Source organism: Hyperolius riggenbachi, chromosome 8 (genome assembly GCF_040937935.1).
Source record: "Hyperolius riggenbachi isolate aHypRig1 chromosome 8, aHypRig1.pri, whole genome shotgun sequence".
In the NCBI taxonomy this organism is placed as follows: domain Eukaryota; kingdom Metazoa; phylum Chordata; class Amphibia; order Anura; family Hyperoliidae; genus Hyperolius; species Hyperolius riggenbachi.
Genome location: NC_090653.1, coordinates 230,669,473 through 230,692,732, shown reverse-complemented (window position 1 = coordinate 230,692,732; position 23,260 = coordinate 230,669,473). Strand labels below are relative to the sequence as shown.

Genomic DNA, 23,260 nt, shown 5'->3' with positions numbered 1-23,260 from the left:
TCCTAATGTGGGCAGCAGTAACCAGAATATCGTAATGTGGGCAGCAGTCACCAGAAAATCCTAATGTGGGCAGCAGTCACCAGAAAATCCTAATGTGGGCAGCAGTCAGTCACCAGAATATGATAATGTGGGCAGCACACACCAGAAAATCCTAATGTGGGCAGCAGTGACCAGAAAATCCTTATGTGGGCAGCAGACACCAGAAAATCGTAATGTGAGCAGCAGACACCTGAAAATCGCAATGTGGGCAGCAGACACCTGAAAATCACAATGTGGGCAGCAGACACCTGAAAATCGCAATGTGGGCAGCAGACACCTGAAAATCGCAATGTGGGCAGCAGACACCTGAAAATCGCAATGTGGGCAGCAGACACCTGAAAATCGTAATGTGGGCAGCAGACACCTGAAAATCGTAATGTGGGCAGCAGACACCTGAAAATCCTAATGTGGGCAGCAGACACCTAAAAATCGCAATATGGGCAGCAGTGACCAGAAAATCGCAATGTGGGCAGCAGTGACCAGAAAATCGCAATGTGGGCAGCAGTGACCAGAAAATCGCAATGTGGGCAGCAGTGACCAGAAAATCGTAATGTGGGCAGCAGACACCTGAAAATCGCAATGTGGGCAGCAGACACCAAAAAAACGTAACGTGGGCAGCAGACACCTGAAAATCGTAATGTGGGCAGCAGGCACCTGAAAATCGTAATGTGGGCAGCAGTCACCAGAAAATCGTAATGTGGGCAGCAGACACCTGAAAATCGTAATGTGGGCAGCAGGCACCTGAAAATCGTAATGTGGGCAGCAGACACCAGAAAATCATAATGTGGGCAGCAGTCACCTGAAAATCACAATGTGGGCAGCAGTGACCAGAAAATCATAATGTGGGCAGCAGACACCTAAAAATCGCAATGTGGGCAGCAGTGACCAGAAAATCGCAATGTGGGCAGCAGTGACCAGAAAATCGCAATGTGGGCAGCAGTGACCAGAAAATCGCAATGTGGGCAGCAGTGACCAGAAAATCGCAATGTGGGCAGCAGTGACCAGAAAATCGCAATGTGGGCAGCAGTGACCAGAAAATCGCAATGTGGGCAGCAGACACCAGAAAATCGCAATGTGGGCAGCAGACACCAGAAAATCGTAATGTGGGCAGCAGGCACCTGAAAATCGTAATGTGGGCAGCAGTCACCAGAAAATCGTAATGTGGGCAGCAGACACCTGAAAATCGTAATGTGGGCAGCAGGCACCTGAAAATCGTAATGTGGGCAGCAGACACCAGAAAATCATAATGTGGGCAGCAGTCACCTGAAAATCACAATGTGGGCAGCAGACACCTGAAAATCACAATGTGGGCAGCAGACACTAGAAAAAAAAAATGCACCTGTGAAAAAAAAAACAATTCACTTACCTGACAGAAGTCTCCTCTCCCGGCATCTGGCTCGCAGCTCCCCGAGTCCTCCTGCAGCACATCTCCCGCGCTGACAGGCAGAGTGCAGGGCTATGGCAAGATGGCTGCCGAAGCCCTGTACTAGAGACACAAATAGTCTCCAGAGCAGGGCTTCTTCGGCGGCCATCTTGCCGTAGCCCTGCTCTGCCTGCCGGAGACTATGCAGGCTGCTGGAGCGGGGCTGCAGGGAATGAACTGGCGCAGCGTCTATTAGACGCTGCGGCCAGTTGAGCACCTTGCTGGGGGGTCCAGAGCAGCGCTCCCCCCGCGCACAGTGAGCGGGCCCCAGAGCAGCCCCGGGCCCCCCTGCGGCTGAGGGGGTCGCATCCCCGGTAGGTACGCCGGTGAGAAGAGAGAACCCCTTAGTGTCAGTGCTCTTAGGTCTACACACATCCACTGCATGGGAAGCAAGTACAAATCTAAGATTTTACAGCTGTCAGCGTTTGTTTCGTTCTAGCAGTACTGACTGTATAGTCTTATTTCTGTCAGGATCAAGAGGAACTGTATTTTTTGGACTATAAGGCTCACTTTTTCTCCCCCAAAAGTGGGGGGAAAAAGTCCAAATGCAGGGAGTTCCTGACTTGTGAACGCCTGCGAATATGAACCTCCAACCCACTGCAATGTCGGGGATGCCCTGTAATGTGCCCATGCAGAGGAGGACATGGGGACACAGAGGCAAAGAGGAGGACACAAGGGGAACACAGAGGGCGTAGAAGAGGACACAAGGGGACAGAGGAGAACACAGGGAGACAAGAGGTGCATAGGCATGAGGTACAAAGTGGGCATAATCCATGAGATGCCCCTTCACCATGGATGCACCAGGTTTAGTATATATATATATTTTTCCCCTGTTTTTTGTCCTCTAAACCTAGGTGCATCTTCTCGTCTGAAAAATACGGTACATGGCTTCATTTCTCAGTACAGTGTCTCCTAACAGAAACTGGCAAGTAAGCATGTTAAAAATTGCTGCCATTCAATGATTTAGTGCAGGGTATTAATGAGCGTTCCTCAATGATAATCTGTTACCATAGCAAGAGTTCTGTGTTTAGAGTGCTAATAACATTAAATTACAAAATGATTTGAGTAGCACAGATCTAGATTTATAGCAAGCTTGCATTTTAAGCAGGATTTCCCCTTTAAATAAGACGGTTCAGGTGAATATCTAGGCCTTGTGTTCCATTAGATCATGAGTCTGTTTTTAAGGCTAACCACTGCTGCTAAAAATTTAAGAATTTCCTGGGAACGCTCTGTCCTTATTATTGCTATTATCCATTTATTATATAAAGTCCTGGCATTTTCCGCAGTGCTTTAGAGTTAACTAAATAATTCATGTCACAAACTGTCCCTTAATGGAGGCTACAATACAATGTTCCTAACGTAGAGTCCTATCCCCATTTAAAGAGAAACCGTGACCAAGAATTAAATTTCATCCCAATCAGTAGCTGATAACCCCTATTACATGCGAAATATATTCCTTTTCACAAACTGATCATCAGGGGTTCTGTATGGCTGATATTGTGGTGAAACCCCTCCCACAAGAAACTCTGAGGATCATGGTACTCCTGGCAGTTTCCTGTCTGTGAACCTTGTTGCATTGTGGGAAATAGCTGTTTACAGCTGTTTCCAACTGCCAAAAAAGCAAGCAGCAGCTACATCACCTGCCAGCAGTAAAAAATGTCACCATGTGATAATGTCAGAATGTATATCAGGGATTTAAAAGATTTGGGCAATGGACAAACCCTGACTAAATCATTTATACATAATTATTGTAAAAATGAAGCGCTTTTTTATTACATTATTTTCACTGGAGTTCCTCTTTAAGGGCTGATTTGGGGAAGTCCTCTAACCCAGTGTTCCCCAACCCTGTCCTCAAGGCCCACCAACAGTGCATGTTTTGTGGAAATCCACAGAGGTGGTTAATCAGCTCTGCTGAGACACTACCCCACCTGTGATTGTGTGTGGTTTCCTGCAAAACATGTACTGTTGGTGGGCCTTGAGGACAGGGTTGGGGAACTCTGCTCTAACCTACCAGTTTTTGGGAAGTGGGTAGATTAGGTAGTGCTCACAGGAAACCCAAACACATGGAGCAATTAATTAAATCAAACTTTAGACAAACATATAAGGGGAAAGCAATTAAAGGGACTCCTTAGCAGTTCAGAAACTATGGAAAGATGCATATCATTTTAAAGCTCTCTTTCTCCTCTTTCCAATGATATATAAACCTCCGCCCTACGCCTTTTAGTTGAAATTGCCGTGGCTGCGATTTCAATCGCAAAAATAGAGAAAACTAAAAGGCGTAGGGTGATGATTTAGGTGTCGCCAGAAAGAGGAGAAAGAGAGCTTTAAAATGATATCCATCTTTCCATAGTTACATTGCATTACACAGGGCGACTTTTTCCTAAAGTCAGCAGCTTCATTCTGCTGAATGGAGCTGCTGACACTGGGGAAAGTGTCGTCCTGTGTAATACAAGTAACTATGGAAAGATGGATATCATGTTAAAGCTCTCTTTCTCCTCTTTCTGGCGACCCCTAAATCGTCGCTCTACGCCTTTTAGTTTTCTCTATTTTCGCGATTGAAATCACGGCCGCGGCAATTTCAATATAATAGAATAATAGAAAATAGCAAAAACTAAAAGGCGTAGGGCGGCGGTTTATATATCATGGGAAAGAGGAGAAAGAGAGCTTTAAAATGATATGCATCTTTCCATAGTTTCTGCACTGCTCGGAGTCCCTTTAAGCACAAAACCTTAACCCATCTTCTTGTGCGCTGTGCCTTAAAAATGAAGACCTCCAAGTGAAAAAGGGAATTTCTTGCAACAATCTTAAGATGATGCAGATAACCAATGTCTCCATCTGTCCTGCCAGGGAGGGAGAAGGTATGAAAGTTTTGATGTAGGTTCTTACAAATATATTTTGGGTTCTTCACAGGTCCAGTTTCAGTGGTGAGTTGCCAGTCCCCTTCTTGTTGTAGATCAGTCTATTGGCATTGGCGGTCATTTATTTCCAGCCCACTTCTGGTTAATCCATGGCTGCTTTGAAACCACTTTTCCTTCCATTTCGCTGGGTAAAATTTTCAGAACTCAAACTTCCATTGTGTTCAGGAAACTCAATGTATGGTATGCAAAGAAAGAGCCCACTCGTACTACAGTACTAGTAAACTGAACTCGCAATATTTTTTTCTCTCTACCCCCTCCTTACTGATTTTTTGATTAAGAGAAAATCTGTTACTGAGTTTCTATGATTTTTTTACCATTTCAGTGCCACCAGTGATCATCAAGGAGTGGTCTGCATATAAAGGGAAGTCTCCTCAGACTCCAGAGCTGGTATCAGCCTTGACATTCAGAGAATGGACCTGCCCTAATCTGAAGAAGCTGTGGCTTGGCAAAGCCGTAGAGGACAAGAATCGCAGAATGAGAGCCTTCTTGGCCTGCATGAAGTCAGACACACCTAGCATGCTAAACCCAGCTAATGTGCCCACACATCTCCTCCTGATGTGTTGTGTACTACGGTAAGAGGAGACAATAGTCTGTGCACTGTGCAGAGATAGCGGTCTCTTCTAGTAGGAGTCATATTAATTTCTTTGTTTGTAGGTATATGATGCAATGGCCAGGAGGAAGAATATTGCTTAGACATGAGCTGGATGCCTTTCTGGCACAAGCTGTATCTGCACAGTTGTATGAACCAGACCAATTACAGGAACTCAAGGTAATGGGCCTCTTGATGACATTAATTTGTTTAATCCACTTTTAGTGTAGTTTTTGCATAACTGTTCTGTTAATATTTTTACCCTCTAGATTGAAAAGCTAGATGCCCGCGGGGTTCAGCTTGCAGCTCTGTTCATGAGTGGAGTGGATACTGCACTATTTGCCAATGATGCCTGTGGCCAGCCGGTGCCCTGGGAACATTGCTGCCCATGGATTTACTTTGACGGGAAGCTGTTCCAGAGCAAGCTGATCAGAGCAGGAAGAGAGAAAGCACCTTTGATTGACCTTTGTGATGGACAGGTAAGAAATGGATCTCTCAATAAAAGTCTTATAACATCAGCTATTGCCAGGTTACATAAAACCACCAGTTAGGATTTTATGCATGAAGAATGTAGAGGCCGTAAGGTCTGTTTTTTTAAAGTAGTTGATTTCATAACTTTCAGCTCAGGATATTGTTGTGCAATGGTTTTCTAAGTAAAGACAATGGATGGTCAGAGTTGAGAGGAAGCTGCATCATATCTTCCCTTGAGAGGAAAGCTTTCTCTCCACTCAGCTAGTTATTCTGACTGAGCTCTGACCCAAATCTGTTCCTGCCACAGAGTTCTGCCCCTTTTTTCCCGCTATGAGGGCTGCCTCCTCTCCCTACATAATGATTAATCGCATAATATGAGGCACTAACCCGTAAGTACCTTTATATTTTTGACTTTATGCTGTAATCCTTCAATGCAAGTCAGCCTTTGTTTGTTGCCCCGAAACACCACCCTGCCTAGAATACAAATCTCTCCCCACCCCCCACCTCACTTCTGATTGAGTCTTCCTGGAGTGGGGTAAGATTGTCAAACTGGCCCAGTTCACCTCCCACATATTGATGGAGAACACAGAATTTCAAAGCTTTGCAGCAGTCGCATTTCCCTAGATAGAACGCCTTTGGGTTCTTATTCATAGTTGTCTTTTGGGTGACTTGGTCCAGTAGGGGATGTACCCAACCAACTAGTCCAAACCAATGGAAAAGTTTCTTTTCTGCATAACAGAACAAAATAAATGGAGGGAGTGGAAAACCTCAAACTAAAGTAAGACTATGGCGAAGGGCAGTTTGGTTTAAAAGAAAAAAAAAATAGGTAAAATAAAGCATTCAGTATATTATGCTTTTTTTCAAGGGTCTCTGCAGCAAGTTGTGATGGTCTTGACTTAGTAAAAGGATTTTCTGGCATCCCTTTATATGTGCATATATGCTACTAGTGGACCCTCCTCTGTGTGCATCATTATATATGATAGATCTGCATGTCTAAAGGGATACTAAAAAAGCTCTTTGAATGTATCCTTTTCTGTTCTTGTGGGTTTCTTTTTTTTCTTTTTTTTTTTTTCTTTCTGGTGTCCCACTCGGCAGTGCATTGGAGCAAATGGGGTGAGTAGCAGGACCAAGTGGCTCTTTCTATTGGCTGTCTCCTTAACCTCCTTAGCAGTAGTCCTGATTCAGGTTTGGAACAGATATCCGCAGCTCAGAGCGGTGATCCCGTGTCTGAGTGAGTTTTATGCAGGAGCTGCTACAGATTTCTCAGTGGTATGTTTTTTTCTTGTTTTTAGGGTTTAAAAGCTTGTGAAAAAAATTTACAGCTTTTACATCCTAAATGTGGAAATAATCATAACGCCAGGGAGGTTAAGTCTGTCAATTTTACCGCATGATGATTGCTAGTTACCGACAGGTTCAGGCTGGAGGTAAATGCCAAACATTTCTACTCATTTTACGGAATTCTCTAATCTTTGTGAATTGGCATTAATTGAAGTATTTACTGCACAAATCGGTAATTTACCTCACTTCTCTGTAATTTTATTTTTAGTGCGGTGACTTTTCAATAATGCTTAGTGGATTGTCTAGTTTCAACACACATTAAAATGAACCTTAACCGAGTTAAAAAAAAGTCACTTCCCTGAGCTTCCACCAGCCCCCTGCAGACATCCTGTGTACGCAAATGATCCTCCGGTCCCCTGCAGCCAGTCTTTTTGACAACTGGTCAGTCGCTGCGCCAGTGCGCCTGCATGCATGTGCAGGACGGCGACTGGAGCGAGTCCTATGGGAGAAAAGTGCTACAGATATGTTATTGTATTGAGGGACGCCTTTAGCCAAGGCCATGCAGACGCTCTGGCCCAAAACAGGCTGGCTGCGGGGGACTGGAGGATCCTTGAGGACTGGCGCGGACACAGGATGTCTGCAGGGGCCTGGTGGAAGCCCCAGGTTCTTCAGTGAATGACAAAGAAATCAAGTTGTTTACAGGTTTTGTTCATGCATTTTACTCTAGGCTGAACAGGCAGCTAAAGTGGAGAAAATGAGACAGAGCATCTTGGAGGGGATTAATCTGAATCGTCAACCGCCTCCTCCACTTCTCCCTCCACCACCTTTCATGCCCCCAATGATGCCACCGTTTTACCCTGTTCCACTGTATCCAAGAGCCATGGGTTCCATGCCCCCACTACCTCCTGGAAGAAACAGAGGCTTTTCAGGTATTTACCTAAACTGGTATAACATTTTTAAATTGTCTTTGTCAGATGGCACTCACATACCATTTCCAATTTTAGCAGGCGTTCACCCTATTCCACCACAAGGGGGCAAGCTGGAGATTGCTGGAATGGTCGTTGGTCAGTGGGCAGGCAGTAAACCTTCCCGTGGCCGAGGAGCTTTTGGAATGCAAGTGGTTTCGGTCGGGGGTCCAGGAAAAGGGTAAGCATGTGGATACCATTCCCATCTTGTGTAGTGGAAAGTAGTAGTGTTTTCCCTGTTGGATACAACAGCAACTAAAAGTCTCACTGTTAAAAAAAATAACTCATTCCAGTCATATCAATGTTAGTATTTTGTATATTCTCACCGTAGGACAGCATCCAAACTGCTGTTTACATATGACAATCCTTTAACATCCCTGGTGTTTAATTTCTGCTGGATTTCTCTGCGAAAAAAATTGGTTCAATTAACTTTCATTACATGTTTGCCTGTAATTTACCAAAATGTGTCAAGCAAGGGTCAGTATACATTGTGGGTATAATAGGTTTCAAATGCAAAATCATGTCTAAAATTTAAATTTTTCTTTTCTGCCGGGGCCACAATTTTACTACTCTTGGCGCTTTGAATCCGCCAGGAGAAAAGCGCGATATAAATGTTATTTGTTTTGTCTTGTCAGTCTTGTGAATTTTAAAACAGTTTTCAGCTAATTTTTCCCTGGACAGCCGTACCACCAGGATCTAAACTCAGAACTTCCTCTCTGTTCTAAAAGATTAGCCGCAGCATGATGACCTTTAGGGGAAAAAATCTTCATTACAGTTTATGCAAATCGTAAAGAAAACCTGCAGATGTAACTTCCTGTCCTTTTATCGGGAGCACTATAAGGGTTAAGCCTTGGTGTTTCCTATACAGGCTGAGAGCTGCCTCTGAGTCACAGCTATTGCTAAGAACTAATTGATCTAGATGAACACAGAGCCCAGTGCAGTGAATTTATTTAGCAACTATATGTGGAATAAAATACTTTTCATTGTGCGCTATGCAAGACTATGGGTCCACTTTTTAAAAAAAAAGTCAAAGGGAATACTTACCTCAGTTATGGGAAGCCACTGTGGATAGTCCAGAAGCTACCCCCATCTACTTCAACCTTACCTATCCAGTGCTGGGACCCACTGAATGTACTAGACTAGGGCTTGTCTAGTACAGCCGCTTTCCTGTCCATGTATGACTGTGGCCCACTGTGCAGGCACAAGTACAGCCTGCGCAATAGCGCATAGCCACTTGTGCAAGGTTAGTTTTTCCCTTTATGCTACTGCGCAAGCACAGGCTGAACTTGCGTCTACGGTTTGTAATTGTGAATAAAAGGGTCCCAGCAAGCATAAGTGTGGTGGATGAGAATAGGAGAAGCCTCTGGATCAGCCAGTTACTCGCCTATGGAAAAAGAAGGCTCTGGATCCCATAGAGCCTTCCCAGTCTTCTCTCCGTCCTCTTGTTCCACAACTTGGCCCCAGTAAACTTCTTTGACCAGCTTGGTCGAATACCTCTTCAGCCCCCCTCGTGCATCCCTGAGTACTTCCGAAGTTTAACAAATCCATACTGCACACAGGGGTGGAACAGGGGGACCTGGGAAGGCTCTATGGGATTCAGAGACTTCCCTCTCCATAGGTGAGTATCTAATTATTTTTCAACTTGCTTCAGTATGATTCTTTAGTTAATATATCGCATTCCAGTCTAATATCATTGCATGTCAGAGTTACTTCCTGCATTGCCTGTGAATTACATCAAGGATCCATACTTTTCTCTAGATGTTACTGAATCGCAGAGAGATTGCAGATGGACCTAGAGTAAAAATATAGCTTCAGCTTATTGGTCTTCAGATGGTTAGTTCTACATTGAGGTTTTTACTGTGTTCATATGCTAATATCTTGATAGGTTTAGCCAGACAGGTTCATTTCGCAGAGTGATGGCTGGTGCACACGACAAGAGCTTTTCTAAGCGCTTTGTGATTTTAAAAGCTTTTGCTAAAGTTCTCCTATGTGTGTGTTCTCACCGGAGCGATGCAATTTTTTTTTATAAAATGCCCCATAGCATTGCATTAGCTAAAAGCTCTTGTAGTGTGCACCAGCCCTGAGAGCTTTCTGTAAGATGACGGTTACAGCAGCAGGGGTGGGGTTTGTGCTACCCTGCATTTAATCTCATTCAAGACAAAGTGCTTAAAGGATTTCTGAACTTCAATTGACTGATCTATGCAAGTAAGCAGATTTGGAAACTGTTTATATACCACTATGTCTTCCTATATTATAATCTGTGCCAGTTCAGTTAAGCTGCCATAAGAACTAATAATCACTAAAGTAAAAAATGCAGTTGTATCCCCTTGGTTTTAAAAAGATTAATGCTACATAGGGATGGCCAATGAAATGCAAATAGTTCTGAGTTCACCCTCATTTCCTCCTTTTTCCCGGCTCCATTCACTCCCCTTAAAGGGAACCTTAACTGAGAGTGATATGGATGTTTCCTGTTAAACAATACCAGTTGCCTGGCAGTCCAGCTGATCTCTGTGACTGCAATAGTGGCTGAATTACACCCTGAAACAAGCATGCAGCTAATCCAGTCTGACTTCAGTCAGAGCACCTGATCTGCATGCTTGTTCAGGGGCTGTGGCTAAAAGTATTAGAGACACAGGGTCAGCAGGCGATTCAGGCAACTGGTATTATTTTAAAAGTAAAAATCCATATCCTTCTCAGTTTAGTTTCCCTTTAAGTAAAAAAAAGGGATTTTCACTCACCTGGGGCATCCCTCAGCCCCCTGAAGCTGTATGGTGCCCTCTCAGCCTCGCTCCGATCCTCCTGTCCCCGACGGCGGCTACTTCCGGGTTCGGCGACAGCCGCCGACAGGCTGGGAACGTGAGTGATTCTCCGCGTTCCCAGCCGCTATATCACCCTCTATGCTGCTATAGCGTATGTTATACGCTATAGCAGCATAGAGGGTGATATAGAGGCTGGGAACGCGGAGAATCACTCACGTTCCCAGCCTGTCGGCGGCTGTCGCCGAACCCGGAAGTAGCCGCCGGCGGGGACAGGAGGATCGGAGCGAGGCTGCGAGGGCACCATACAGCTTCAGGGGGTTGAGGGATGCCCCAGGTGAGTAAAAATCTTTTATTTTATATTTTTATTTTTTTTTGACTTAAGTATTCCTTTAACCTCTTGAGGACCACAGGTTTACGCCCCCCTAGTGACCAGGCCATTTTTTACAATTCAGCATTCTGCAGCTTTAATAGTTTGCTGCACGACCATACAACTCAGCACACAAATGAATCTTGCTTCCTTTTCTTGGCGCTAACAGAGCTTTCTGTTGGTGGCATCTGATTGCTGCTGCGATGTTGTGGTTTGTGTTTTTTTTTTTTTCTTTGTGCTTTTTTTTTTTTTCCCTCCCTCTGAGATCCAGTTGCGAGATCACCTCTCATAGGCATCAGCCTATGAGACGGATCCGAATGTGAGCCACTCCAGGGGACAGCCAAGTGACAGGGCTGTCCCCAGTACAGCGCTGCGCTAGATCGCAGAGCTGTACAAAAGAAAAATCATTTCGCGGCTGGCAGGCTGTTTACGGAGCGGAGCTCCATCTCTCAGCGGGGATGCGCATGCATCCGTGCGCGGATTCCCTGCTAATCTCTGCCCCATGACTTCACACCAGTTGGCGTTAGGCGGTCCTGGGGGAGCCACTCTGCAACCGCCTGAGGCGGTCATAGAGTGGTTAACAGCTTCCGGACCATGCTTATTGAAATCTACACCCTGTTTGGTAGCTATTATTCCTGTCATTCATAGATTTCAATCATCCCCATCACTCTCACCAATCACTCTGCTGTGACACTGACAGCAGAGCTTTTGTATATCGGGTAGGGGCCAATTTCATTGGCTCCTGACCCTGTGATTGCTGTGAGACAATCACAACAATCACATAACTAAAATGGATACGGATCGCTCTGGTCTTAAAACTACCTGAGCCGTCTGGTCTGCAAAAGGTTAGGTGAGAGTGAACATTGTGGCAAACTGTGTCTTCCTGCCTGAGAATTTTACTTAAGCAATTATGGAGACTGGGGTCAACAAAAATAGGAACGGAGAATGCATAGATGTATGTGGATCCAGCATGAACATACCTCTGTACTTACCTTAGGTAGCTTTGCCTCGGGTATGATTTCAGGTTAGTATCCTATTTACTAATATTTAAAACGGGTGGAGGCGCCCAATGCATAAAAGATAGGCTAATAAGCTTAATCTTATAAACAGAGAGGGAATCTTACCTCTGTTGAAGATTTTGGACCAGTTTATTGAAAAAAAGGTCTTTTATTCAAACACATAAAATTGATAACTCGTTTTGCAGGTATTTGCCTGCTTCCTCAGGTCAGTAAAAAAAAAACAGATGTCTTAACTGCTAAGGCTGTGTAGCAAGCATGAGCGCCTCTGTGTCATAGAGAGGTGCTCATGCTTGCTACACAGCCATAGCAATTAAGGCACCTGTTTTTTTTTACTGACCCAAGGAAGCGGGCAAGTACCCGCGAAACGCGTTGTCAATTTTATGTGCTTGAATAAAATACCTTTTTTCAATAAACTGGTCCAAATTCTTCAAGAGAGGTAAGATTCCCTCTCTGTTTATAAGATTAATAGCTTATTAGCCTATCTTTTATGCATTGGGCGCCTCCACCTATTTTAAAGGGACACTTAAGTCTCTGAAAAAAAAAAAAAAGGTTTTACTCACCTAGGGCTTCCAGCAGCCCCCTGCAGCTGTATCGTGCCCATGCCGACTCCATCAGATGCTCCCGGCCCCGCTGGCAGCCACTTCCGGTTTCGGTGACAGGAGCCGACAGACCGGGAACACGAGTGATTCTTTGCGTTCCCGGCCACAATGGCGCCCTCTATGCTGCTAAATGCTATAGCAGCATAGTGGGCGCTATTGTGGCCGGGAGCGCGAAGAATCACTTGCGTTCCCGGCCTGTCGACGATACCGGAAATGGCTGCTGGCGGGGCCAGGAGCATCTGAAGAAGTCGGCGTGGGCACAATACAGCTGCAGGAGGCTGCTGGAAGCCCCACGTGAGTAAAACTCATTTTTTTCAGAGACTTAAGTGTCCCTGTAAGTGTCTTGTCATACCTCCTTTTAAAAGGTGATAGTTTTTTAGTTGTCCTAAAGAACTTCCCGAGTGCGACCACCTACTTCCTGTAAACAGACCTGGAAAACTGAGCGGAGAAGGTTAATTTCACGCCTGCTCTGGCGGTGGTTGCAAGGATTTGCAACCTGCCTTTGTGCGTATATACATCCTTAGCAATTTGCTTTCCTGAACCTGAATTCTGCACCATTGGGCTCCTGGTCTCCTTTTATCTTTTAGATGAACCTGAGGTTCTTCTAATCAGAGGAACCATTGACATAAGCCATTTACTAATATAGCTGAGACTTGCCCAGATATCTGCCTGAACGTATATACTCGCTTATAAGTCAACCTGCATATAAGCCGAGGTATCCACTTTTCACTAAGAAAACAAGAAAAAGTGAGATTGACTCATGTATAAACCCCCTCCCCAATATAGCCCTCTCCACAGAAGCCAGATGTGCCCCCAGTACAAGTCGCCTCCCCTCCCCATAGCCAGATGTGCCCCAGGGATAATACAACTGTGTCTCAAGATGCCACACAGGAAGAGTTCACGATCATTGCACAGCTGAAAGGTTGCTGGCATGCTCTGCTCCACATGCCGGGGGATACAGGTTGTCTTGAGCAGCGCACTCTACACACCATGTTGCAGGGGATGGGGGCGCGGAAACAGTATGGAGCCAGATGGTAAGAGCAGGATTACTAGTGCATGATCCTTATGCTCCAATTCCAGTAACAAAACCTACAACACTATCCGTTCTGCTCCTCTAACGCGCATATAATCCAAGGGGGGACTTTTCAGCACATTTTTTGTGCTGAAAAATTAGACTTATACGTGAGTATATACAGTAACTTGTAGCCAAAAGTCCTTGCACATCGCTTCTAAAATTGCATTAAACTAAGCCACATGAATAAAGCGGTACAGAATTCTTATGTTCTTGAGATGATTGTAATGGTTTCACCCATCAACATGTTAGTTCTCTAGTTGTGTTATAAACATTTGTGTTTTTCAGATCCGTAAGCAGTGAGAATTGCTGCTAATACAAATTGTTATGGTAGATTGGTTCCAGATCTGATTGTTCTTTTCTTCTTGTAGGCGTGGAAGAGAGCCAGCTGCAAATAAAATGGCAAAAAACAATAAAAAGGTGAACAAGCAGGTATGTGATAATGAATTGCATAATACACACCTATCAGATATTCTGCTTGCAAATTGTTAAATGCATTTTGATGTACAGTTGCCTACTCCTTGGGTCCGGTTCACATCGGCAGTTTAAGAGGTCCGTTTAGCGGATCGTACCGGAACTAATGCAAATGGATCCAATGTTAACCAATGGATCCATTCACATTGCTTCGTTCAGTTGGAACCGCTTGGTACATTCCATCGAACACACAAGTTTGGGGAGGGGGGGGGGGATTTTTTTCCGATCGACACACATTGCATTCACACCACGCCAACGGGGTAGAGGGTCACGGATCAAAAATTGTGGCTCTGTACAGTTAACAAGCTGACACATCATTGCATTCCAGCGATTCTGGAGGTGTGTTTAGCTTAACGGGACGACAAAGGGGCAATTTGCATATTCAGTAGTGATGCATTGTGGGAGACATCATATGCTCTCTCCAACCTAAATGATTGCAAATACCATCTGTTTTAAGTGGCATTTTAGTAAGAGGGCTTATTGAAACTTTTTAGCCCCATACGCACTCCTAGGAGTTCAGGTTCACCATGAGCTTGCTGGGCAATCTGTAACTCTGCATCCGTTTCATGTATCCGTTTTTACATGTATCAGTTTTTGTTCTGTTCGGTGTGAACTGGGCCTTTATATTGATCTGCAGATACTAGTGTATGATTAGCGATTCCTGCATTTCTGTGATTGGATTAGAACATTCCAGCTTCAAAGCTTTCTCCCACCATCCACATTCCAAAAGTTTGCAGTAATACTGTTATTACCCAATGAAATTCCAGGGGCAGAGCTCAGAAGTTTATATTAAAAAAAATAAATAAAAAAAGGCATCAAAAGGTATTTACGGATCAATAAAAAAAAAATAACCCTACACATTTTATTATGGACTTATAAAGCACTACTCGCCTCTTCTGTAGTGACTTACAGTACACTGAATAATTCAAGTCACCCTCTGTCCTTTTAAAGTGTACCAGAGCTGAACAAAGTAAAAAGATTTATACATACTAAGTGCTTTCTCCAGCCCCATCTGCTCGGATCGATCCCACGCCGCCGTCCTCCACCGCCTGCAGCTTCGGGGACCGGGTCCCGTCACTTACGTCAGTCGGCTTCAGTCTACGCAGGAGAAGTGCGCCCTCTAGGTATCCAGCAGCCGCAGAAGAGATAGGTAGAGGGTGCACTTCTCCTGCATAGACTGGCTCCAACTGACGTAAGTGACAGGACCCGGTTCCCGAAGCTGCGGGCGGTGGAGGACAGCGATGTGGGAGCGATCCGAGCAAATGGGGCTGGAGGAAGCCCCAGGTATGTATAAATCTTTTTACTTTGTTCAGCTCTGAGTCCCTTTAAAGAGACACTGAAGCGGAAAAAAAATTATGATATTATGATTTGTATGTGTAGTACAGATAAGAAATAAAACATTAAGATTAGATACATCAGTCTAATTGGTTCCAGTACAGGAAGTTAAGAAACTCCAGTTGTTATCTCTATGCAAAAAAAGCCATTAAGCTCTACGACTTTCAAAGTCGTGGAGAGGGCTGTCTTCTGACTTTTATTATCTCAAGTGTTAGTGAACAATTTTCTTTTTCTCTGCCAGAGGAGAGGTCATTAGTTCACAGACTGCTCTGAAAGAATCATTTTGAATGCTGAATGTTGTGTAATCTGCACATATTATAGAATGATGCAATGTTAGTAAAAACACTATATACCTGAAAATAAAAATATGAGAATATTTTCTTTGCTGCTAATCTAGTACACAACCAATTCATTATATCATATATTTTTTTCCGCTTCAGTGTCTCTTTAAGGGAGCTCAAAACCTAATGTCCTGACCATACCAATAAAAAGATTGGATTTTTCCAGTTTTTCAAAAAAAACTATTGGTTGTACAGAAAAATTGAAAGTTTTGACTTTTAACCTCCTTAGCGGTATGCTCGACACTGTCGGGCATACCACTCTGTGGCCCCAGGAGTCCCCCATTATAAAATTATTGTCCCAAATAACTGTAAACCCTTTAGCTAGCACTAGGCTAGCTAGTACAAGTGTCGGGCACCTGCCGCTCCCCTGCGTTCCCCCCCCCCCCATCACCCCGTTTATACTTTACCCCCCTAGCTATAAGCTTTACAGTCATTTGGTACAATTATTTTGGAATCTGACAAAAAGTAACAAAACCTCCTGAGCGGCGTACGCTCAGGAGGTTAAAGTCAATCATAATTCACGGATTGTAAAATATATATATAATATTGTATGGTGTATGGCCACCTTAATGGATACCCAAACTGAAATGTGACATAATGAGATAGACATGTGTATGTACAGTGCCTAGCACAAAAATAACTATGCTGTGTTCCTTTTTTTCTTTCTCTGCCTGAAAGAGTTAAATATAAGGTATGCAAGTGGCTGACTCAGTCCTGACTCAGACAGGAAGTGACTACAGTGTGACCCTCACTGATAAGAAATTCCAACTATAAAACATTTTTCTAGCAGAAAATGGCTTCTGAGAGCAAGAAAGAGGTAAAAAAGGGGAATTTCTTATCAGTGAGGGTCACACTGTAGTCACTTCCTGTCTGAGTCAGGACTGAGTCAGCCACTTACATACCTGATATTTAACTCTTTCAGGCAGAGAAAGAAAAAAAGGAACACAGCATAGTTATTTGTGTGCTAGGCACTGTACATACACATGTCTATCTCATTATGTCACATTTCAGTTCGGGTATCCTTTAAGGCTAATTTGGGTAGTGGCCAAGTAAGCTACCAGTGTATTTTTTTGAATGTGGGAAGAAACTAGAGTGCCCCTGTGGAACCTGGAAAGTCCATACGGATATTGTCCCGGATGGCAAACGAACCTGGGACTCTAGTGCTGCAAGGCGAGCGTGCTGGCTTCTTAACCACCATATTGCCAGTGTGACCCATAGAGAAATTGCACGTTAAGACATTTACAGTATGTTGCAGGATTGCTCCAACACTCATTGCAGGGTAATATACAGCAAGGTGATCTTTGTCTTTAGGCTTTTTCCTTCTTAGTACTGTATAGAACAAAATGTAATATTTATAACATAAGCATTTCCTCTTGCATTCTATAGGGGTCTACAGACAATCGGAGCCCCTCTCAAGTGAACGGGACCAGTGCAAACACTGCTACAGAGGAAGAATCCAACCCACAAAGCATAGCATGTGCCTTATCCAGAGATTGCAGCGACCCTTGCAGCAATGGCAACGCCACTCACTTCACTGGAATAAGTGGTGATGGCGGGGACAATTGCAGAGACGACAAACTGGGTCCAACCGCCCTCCAAAAGGAGGAGTAAGCAGTGCAGGGACATACAGGGCAAGCACTGGAGGAGGAGAGAGGGAGGTACCTTATGCCCCTAGACAATATCAGTTCAAATAACCTGCAACAGTCTGCAGTTTTTTTGGTTTTAGTTTTCTTTATTACCCTTACCTGTGAAATCAAAGCAGGAGCTGGTTGCTTAACCTGCAGTCCTCTGCCCCAATTATAGAACACATACAGTTTAAATGAGTATGTGAATTTGTGAACCGGTGTATTGCACAAGTTATTATCTTTATTACAGATCTACATTATGTAGAAGAATTGATCAGTTATGGCTTTATCACTTCTGTGGAGCTGCTAACCCCATCCATGGGAAAGAATAAGCTATCCTTTTCAGATTATGTGTATGTGTGTGAGATGGGGCAGAGAGACTGCAGAACAACTCTACACTGTCACCCCAGAAATGACGGAGATCTAATGAATCCTGTGTAGAAGAACGGAGGTTCCTATCCTACAAAGACCAGATAATGATGTGCTAACTCTCAGTATTAATGTGAGAGAACAATCTCAGCAGTAATGCCACGTTCCTATTGGTTTGCTGTACCTCCCCCTCTCTCTCTCCTTCCTCTATCCTCCAATGAGGAACCTTCCTGCCAGACTAGCGAACCTGTAGATAATGTGGGACTTTTTGTCTGAATTTTATTAATTATTTTTTATATGTACATATATATATATGTATAAATATAAATATGGCCTTTGTACAAAGGGGGATTTCAGGAAAGAAGTTGTCTTGGGCAGATTTTTCCTGCCTTCAGATAAGGTCAAGCCTGTGTCATGCTGGGTTATGTCATTTGATGCAGTAAGCTGCCTCCATCTCCTTCATGGGAAAAAAGAAAATCTTGAGCACCTTTCAAATTGCGTAATGCTGCTAAGATGCACCTTGTAATTGCTCCTCCTACAGAAGGCCAAAGCCATCCTAATCAGAGTTGTATTTGCCTTAGCTTTTTTTAGTCCCTGTAAAATTAGCAGGGCAGGATTTTATGCTTGTCCAGTAAAAAGTCAAGTATTGCTATAGATCCTCTGAGGGCTCTCAGAGGAAGCCTAAGCCATTTGCAATGAGTAGTTTACATTCGAACACTCAGGCCTTTATTTGATAATGCACGTCATTCTAAAAAGTGCAGGAATTCATGTCAACTAAGTCTATTTTTTCACAAATCTGATTGCACTAAGCTGCTAAAATCTGGTTGCTGTGGGTAACTGCGCATAATTGTTAAATAAAGACCTCTGTGTTGGAATTTCAGAAAGAGAATGAGAGGGGTTTGGGGGGTAGGGAAGGGTGGAGGGTGTAGGATGGAATTATTATACATTATAGCTTTTACTCCTTAGCACTAGGAGATATGCCTTTACTGTTTGCAAATGAGATCACCCATTGCACGAGTGGAGAGCACCACACATTGCTTGACGCCAAAGAGGTGAAACCTGTCGTGATGAAATGTAATGTGAATGATTGTAGGTTTATAAGGTGTTTATCTGTCGGCAGAGGCCACGGATGGGCACATGCAGAGTAAGCTTCTAGAACTTGTCTGAAAAGGCTCACTGTGTATATTGTGAATATGCATATGTTTGTGCACAGACTTTATGTACAGAAAGAGGCAGAGAAAGATCTATTTATGTAATCTATAAATATATATTTAGGTAACAGCCACATTTGCATCCTGAGCAGAACCAGTATTCCTCGAGAACGCTGCCGCTGCTGGGGGGAGGTTTGTGGTAAATCGGAACCGTACTCCGGACATGTAACTTAATAGAACAGGAGAGGGCAAACTTGGCTCTCATGTCCAGCGCTCCCGTTGGAAACCTTGCTTGATGCCCACTTCTATGAAACTTAATGGATATGAGCAAAACTTTTTATATTTTTTATTTTATTTTTGTTTTGTTTTTTAAAACAAAAAAAAAAAACACCCCAGCACCTATTGGCTTTTAATTTGGTTGAGGGGCTTGCAGTGTTTTGCTCTGCACCTAACAATATAAACTTATGAAAAAAAAATCTTTGCGGGGGCTTATCCACCTACAGTAACCATAGAAAATAAGCCCACATTCTAAACACCTTAAAGTGCCCCCTCTTCCGTATCACATTTGTTTTCATTTGGACATTTGAGCTCATGAATCACTGGTTATTTTATTTTTATTTTTTTTTTGCATAGTCTTGCATATATGGTTTCTCCACACAACTGCAGAGCTAAGTTGTCTCTCGATATAGTTGCAATGAATCTTCTCTATGATTCGGTTGCCCTAGAGCTGCTTTGTTGGCGTTTCTTTATTACCGGTCTAACGGATGAGAGCCAATCACAATTCATCTCTAGAGGGGAGTTATAAAAGGTTTCGATTGAAGTAAGGTTTGCTTCTTTCAGATACAACTTGGCTGCAAGTCAAATTTCCTGTAGATAGGTGTAGCAATCCTTGGTTGATTTTTATGTAAAATCAAATTAGGACTGTGTGTAAGGACTCTTAATATGTTAATATTCCCAATATGTTAACTGTTTGGTAACTGTAGAGTACTATGTGGTCTAAGGATGATAGTTTCATCCCAACTGACTTTCTACATGTACTTGGTATGGCACAAACATACATCTTTTTTTCTATGGTTGTAAAATATTTCCCACACAATTTAGTGCACTTTTTTGAAGTGCTCTTGATCATTTCTGCACACGGGCGTCATCCCTGTGATATACTTAAACATGAAACGTGTCCATATATAGTTGTGTTTCAGAGACCTTAGTTTCCTGCATAGCCTTCTCATGGCTGGACATACATAGTGTAGCTGAAAATGGGCCACACAGAAATTGCAGTTGTGTACTGGCAACAATTATAAGAATTGTAGTTTTGACACGTTGACCTGGTAGTTCAAGAAGTTATATTTGACTTTTTGCAGCAGTTACAATCGTTTAGGTCAGTATTTGTGTTCCTGTCAGTTGTCTCTTCCATGTAGAGGGTTAGGCCACCAAAACATGTTTCATGTATAGGGATGCTGATTAAGGTGAACCACCCATTCTTTCATTTCTAAGAGGAACTCGATAGGCAACATCTACAGGGAGATTGGCTGTAGCTCGTGGTTGAGCCCTGGATATCCGGGCACAGTTCTCCCGGACTCAGTCACCAATGGAGGAAATGGCGAGTGATTCAGCTGACTGCTGTCTACATAAAACTGATGACGAGAATTGAAGGTGTTTCCCTGCACATTTTGAACTTTATGTGCAAAGAAACAAAAGTGCGCAGCCATAAGTTCATTATATCTGTTTGTTATGTAGAAAGTTGTTATACATCCTTGAACCTAGTTATCGGATGCTTTGCATATATTACTCTTTGGACTCGCCATCATGAATGTGCTATGTCTCCGAAAAAAATCTAGTTGTTTTGCCATAATGAAAACAAATGGTTAGGACACAGATATAGATACCAGTTACTGACTTTTAGCAGAAGAGGACATCTTTTTATTCCAACATAGCATTTTCCCCTCGTACCCTTAATGAGGAGTAAGCCAGCCTGTCCTCAGCAAAAGCTGAGTTGAGTTTTCCCAGTTCCAAGCTGGCTATTATGTTATTGCTGTGCCGTGGCTATAAAACGGCATGTACATTACATTTTTTTCAAGATATATTAAAGAAGGGAGGTATCATTAACAATGGTCTTTTCAAACCTCAGAGATACAATTCCAGCAGTGCAACCGACTTGGTCACTTGAGTTCTGTCGTGGAACAGGAGGATAACTGTGACCACTACGACAAGCTCTTCTCTTCCGATGTTGACATTTGAAGCACTGCTGCTCAGACCTCTTCTTTTAGGCATTGTTATCAATAGCATCCTGGGAATGCGAAACCCGGGAATTGTGACGAAAAATTCCCCTCTGCTTACAATGGCCACCTGACGGACTTGAGTTCTACTTGGAAAATTCCCTTTTTTTTCCACAGTGGCCTCCAAACTTGCCCATCTTCATGTACAGCTATGCAGACTGATGAAGGGCAAAACAAGTCATGGGGGGAACCTGTTCTGATATTTCACAGGGGGAAACCCAACAACCACTTCCCACCTGAGATATCAACTTGTGATATTTTGAGACTTTTTTATTTTATTTTGTAAACCGTTACAACTTAAATTCGTGTTTTTCTTTTACTGCATTTCACAATGAAAACTAATTTTAATCACACATGAACATCCACTTAATGATCCACCATTAATTGCCGTATTGATTTAGTCTCTTTAAATACAAAGTACACCTTGTATGTAATTTTTTTTTATAAATTAGTGTTCTGTACACATTATTTAGCTGGTGAGTGATAAATCACCAGAGCTTCTTTAAATGTTTTCACTAACCATGTTCTGATGTTGAATTAAAGTTATTGCTAATCTCAGTTATGCCACGTAGTAGTATTAAAGCTGCACTTTCCCTGCTACCTTTCTGACATTAAGCACACATTTCAGCTATTTTTGGTCATTGTATGCTGATCAAGCTGGTGTATACATAATGATACAGCAGCCAGTGGTTTTAAGAACCCTGTTTTCTTGTTTTGTGAAAGGCCTGGTTTGACTTCAGAAAGGTAACTTGACCACAAATTGCTGGCTAAAACCCATTTAGTACACATTAGAAAAATGATATATTTTTCATTATTCAAATATCCTGCTACGTTCTGATCTTCAAGAGGAGGGTGGGTGGCTGGGGTATCTTTGATATAATACTGTTCCTTTAATGTGTTGATTTTGGTAGGTTCCCAAGAATAAGTCTTGAATTGCTCATAATTTAACCCCACAAAAAAAGGGTAGGATGTTTTGGGAACAATAGGTATTGCTCAATGTTCCTTGTTTTTGTGCAGATTGACAGTTTATCTGATGCTACGTAGCTGTGCAGTACAGTACTTTGATGTATCAAAGATGAGCACCCACACCCAGGATTTTTGGGCCTTTACAGGCGTCCGTCACTAACACAACAAATTAGGTCCAGTGATTTAATGTTCGTAGGCCTTTCAGTTTGAGCGAACAGTACACATTAAACTGTGTTCCTTTGCCCTTAGTCTTAGTGCTTTGTAGTTTGATCATCCAAAAGCTTAGATTGCGTTGAGCGGGGAAGATGGTGAAGTGTATCGCTGTCCGCATTTTATATTTACATCTTTTTCTTTAAACACAACTTATTGTGAAAATATTTTTGATGTCTCACAAAAGGGCAGCCATCTTTACCAATTTTCTCTTTTTTTGTTTTTTTCCTAATTTTTACTGTCGTATATTTTATTTCTTTCAAGTTTAAGGATGTGACGCATCCTAGGAGATAATTCTAACACATAACTGCTAAATTAATGTGTCTTTTAAGGTTTTTTCTTTTAGATGTTCTACAAAAGAATAAAAATAAAACTAACAACATTTTCTTGTTAAGGTTTAAATGTTAAGAAACCGTTTAAAAAAAAATTAAAAATGACAAAAAAATAAAAAAATTCCTTGCACCTAAAGTCCTTTGGGTGTAACCTTAACCCATCTGTATCTGCTGCACATGTACTTGTGATATACTGCTTCTTTTATTCCTGGTTTAGTGGTAACTAATTGCTGATTAATTTTTCTTTCCAAGAAGAAACAGAGCCTTTGAAAGCAACTATTGCTGACTTTCAAAGTGTACGTATATATTTTGTAAGCCTGCTCCCTGTTGAACCCAATTAATATAAACTTCTGCTTTCTCTTTCGAGTTTATTTAATTTTTTTTTAGCTAGGTGAAACTTTCACTGCAATGAATCTTCAGTAGTAATTCATGATGTTTAACGGATACTGTCTGTGTTTAATTACAATGGAAAAAAAAAATAAAACATGGCTTCTGGATTATATTTTCTCCCCTGTTAATAAACGCCCCCTTATGCTAGTCACCTGTTTAGTGGATGGGTAATGTGTAACTATTTCCCACTTCCCAGAATCTTCCCGTCCTGTAATTTCCTACCCCCAGCATCTCCATAGTTTATCAATGTAAGTTAGAGCGGCTAAACTCTGGGAATGTCTGTTGCTGAGAT

At 42.7% G+C, this 23,260-nt stretch overlaps 1 protein-coding gene across 2 annotated transcripts in view; it reads left to right on the top strand.

The window, feature by feature from the left end:
* FAM120C (family with sequence similarity 120 member C) overlaps nucleotides 1–22,823 on the top strand; it is a 97,053-nt gene extending 74,230 nt beyond the window's left edge. The window contains exons 10-16 of one of the 2 annotated variants that reach the window (XM_068248301.1): nucleotides 4,703–4,952; nucleotides 5,035–5,149; nucleotides 5,239–5,448; nucleotides 7,446–7,647; nucleotides 7,726–7,864; nucleotides 13,871–13,931; nucleotides 17,036–22,823. In XM_068248301.1, the coding sequence (XP_068104402.1) occupies nucleotides 4,703–4,952; nucleotides 5,035–5,149; nucleotides 5,239–5,448; nucleotides 7,446–7,647; nucleotides 7,726–7,864; nucleotides 13,871–13,931; nucleotides 17,036–17,260 (1,202 nt within the window). In that variant the 3' untranslated portion in view covers nucleotides 17,261–22,823. Of the gene's footprint in view, nucleotides 1–4,702; nucleotides 4,953–5,034; nucleotides 5,150–5,238; nucleotides 5,449–7,445; nucleotides 7,648–7,722; nucleotides 7,865–13,870; nucleotides 13,932–17,035 lie in introns of both variants that reach the window. The other variant, XM_068248300.1, reaches the window with a different exon arrangement.
* The last annotated feature ends 437 nt before the right edge of the window (nucleotides 22,824–23,260 follow it).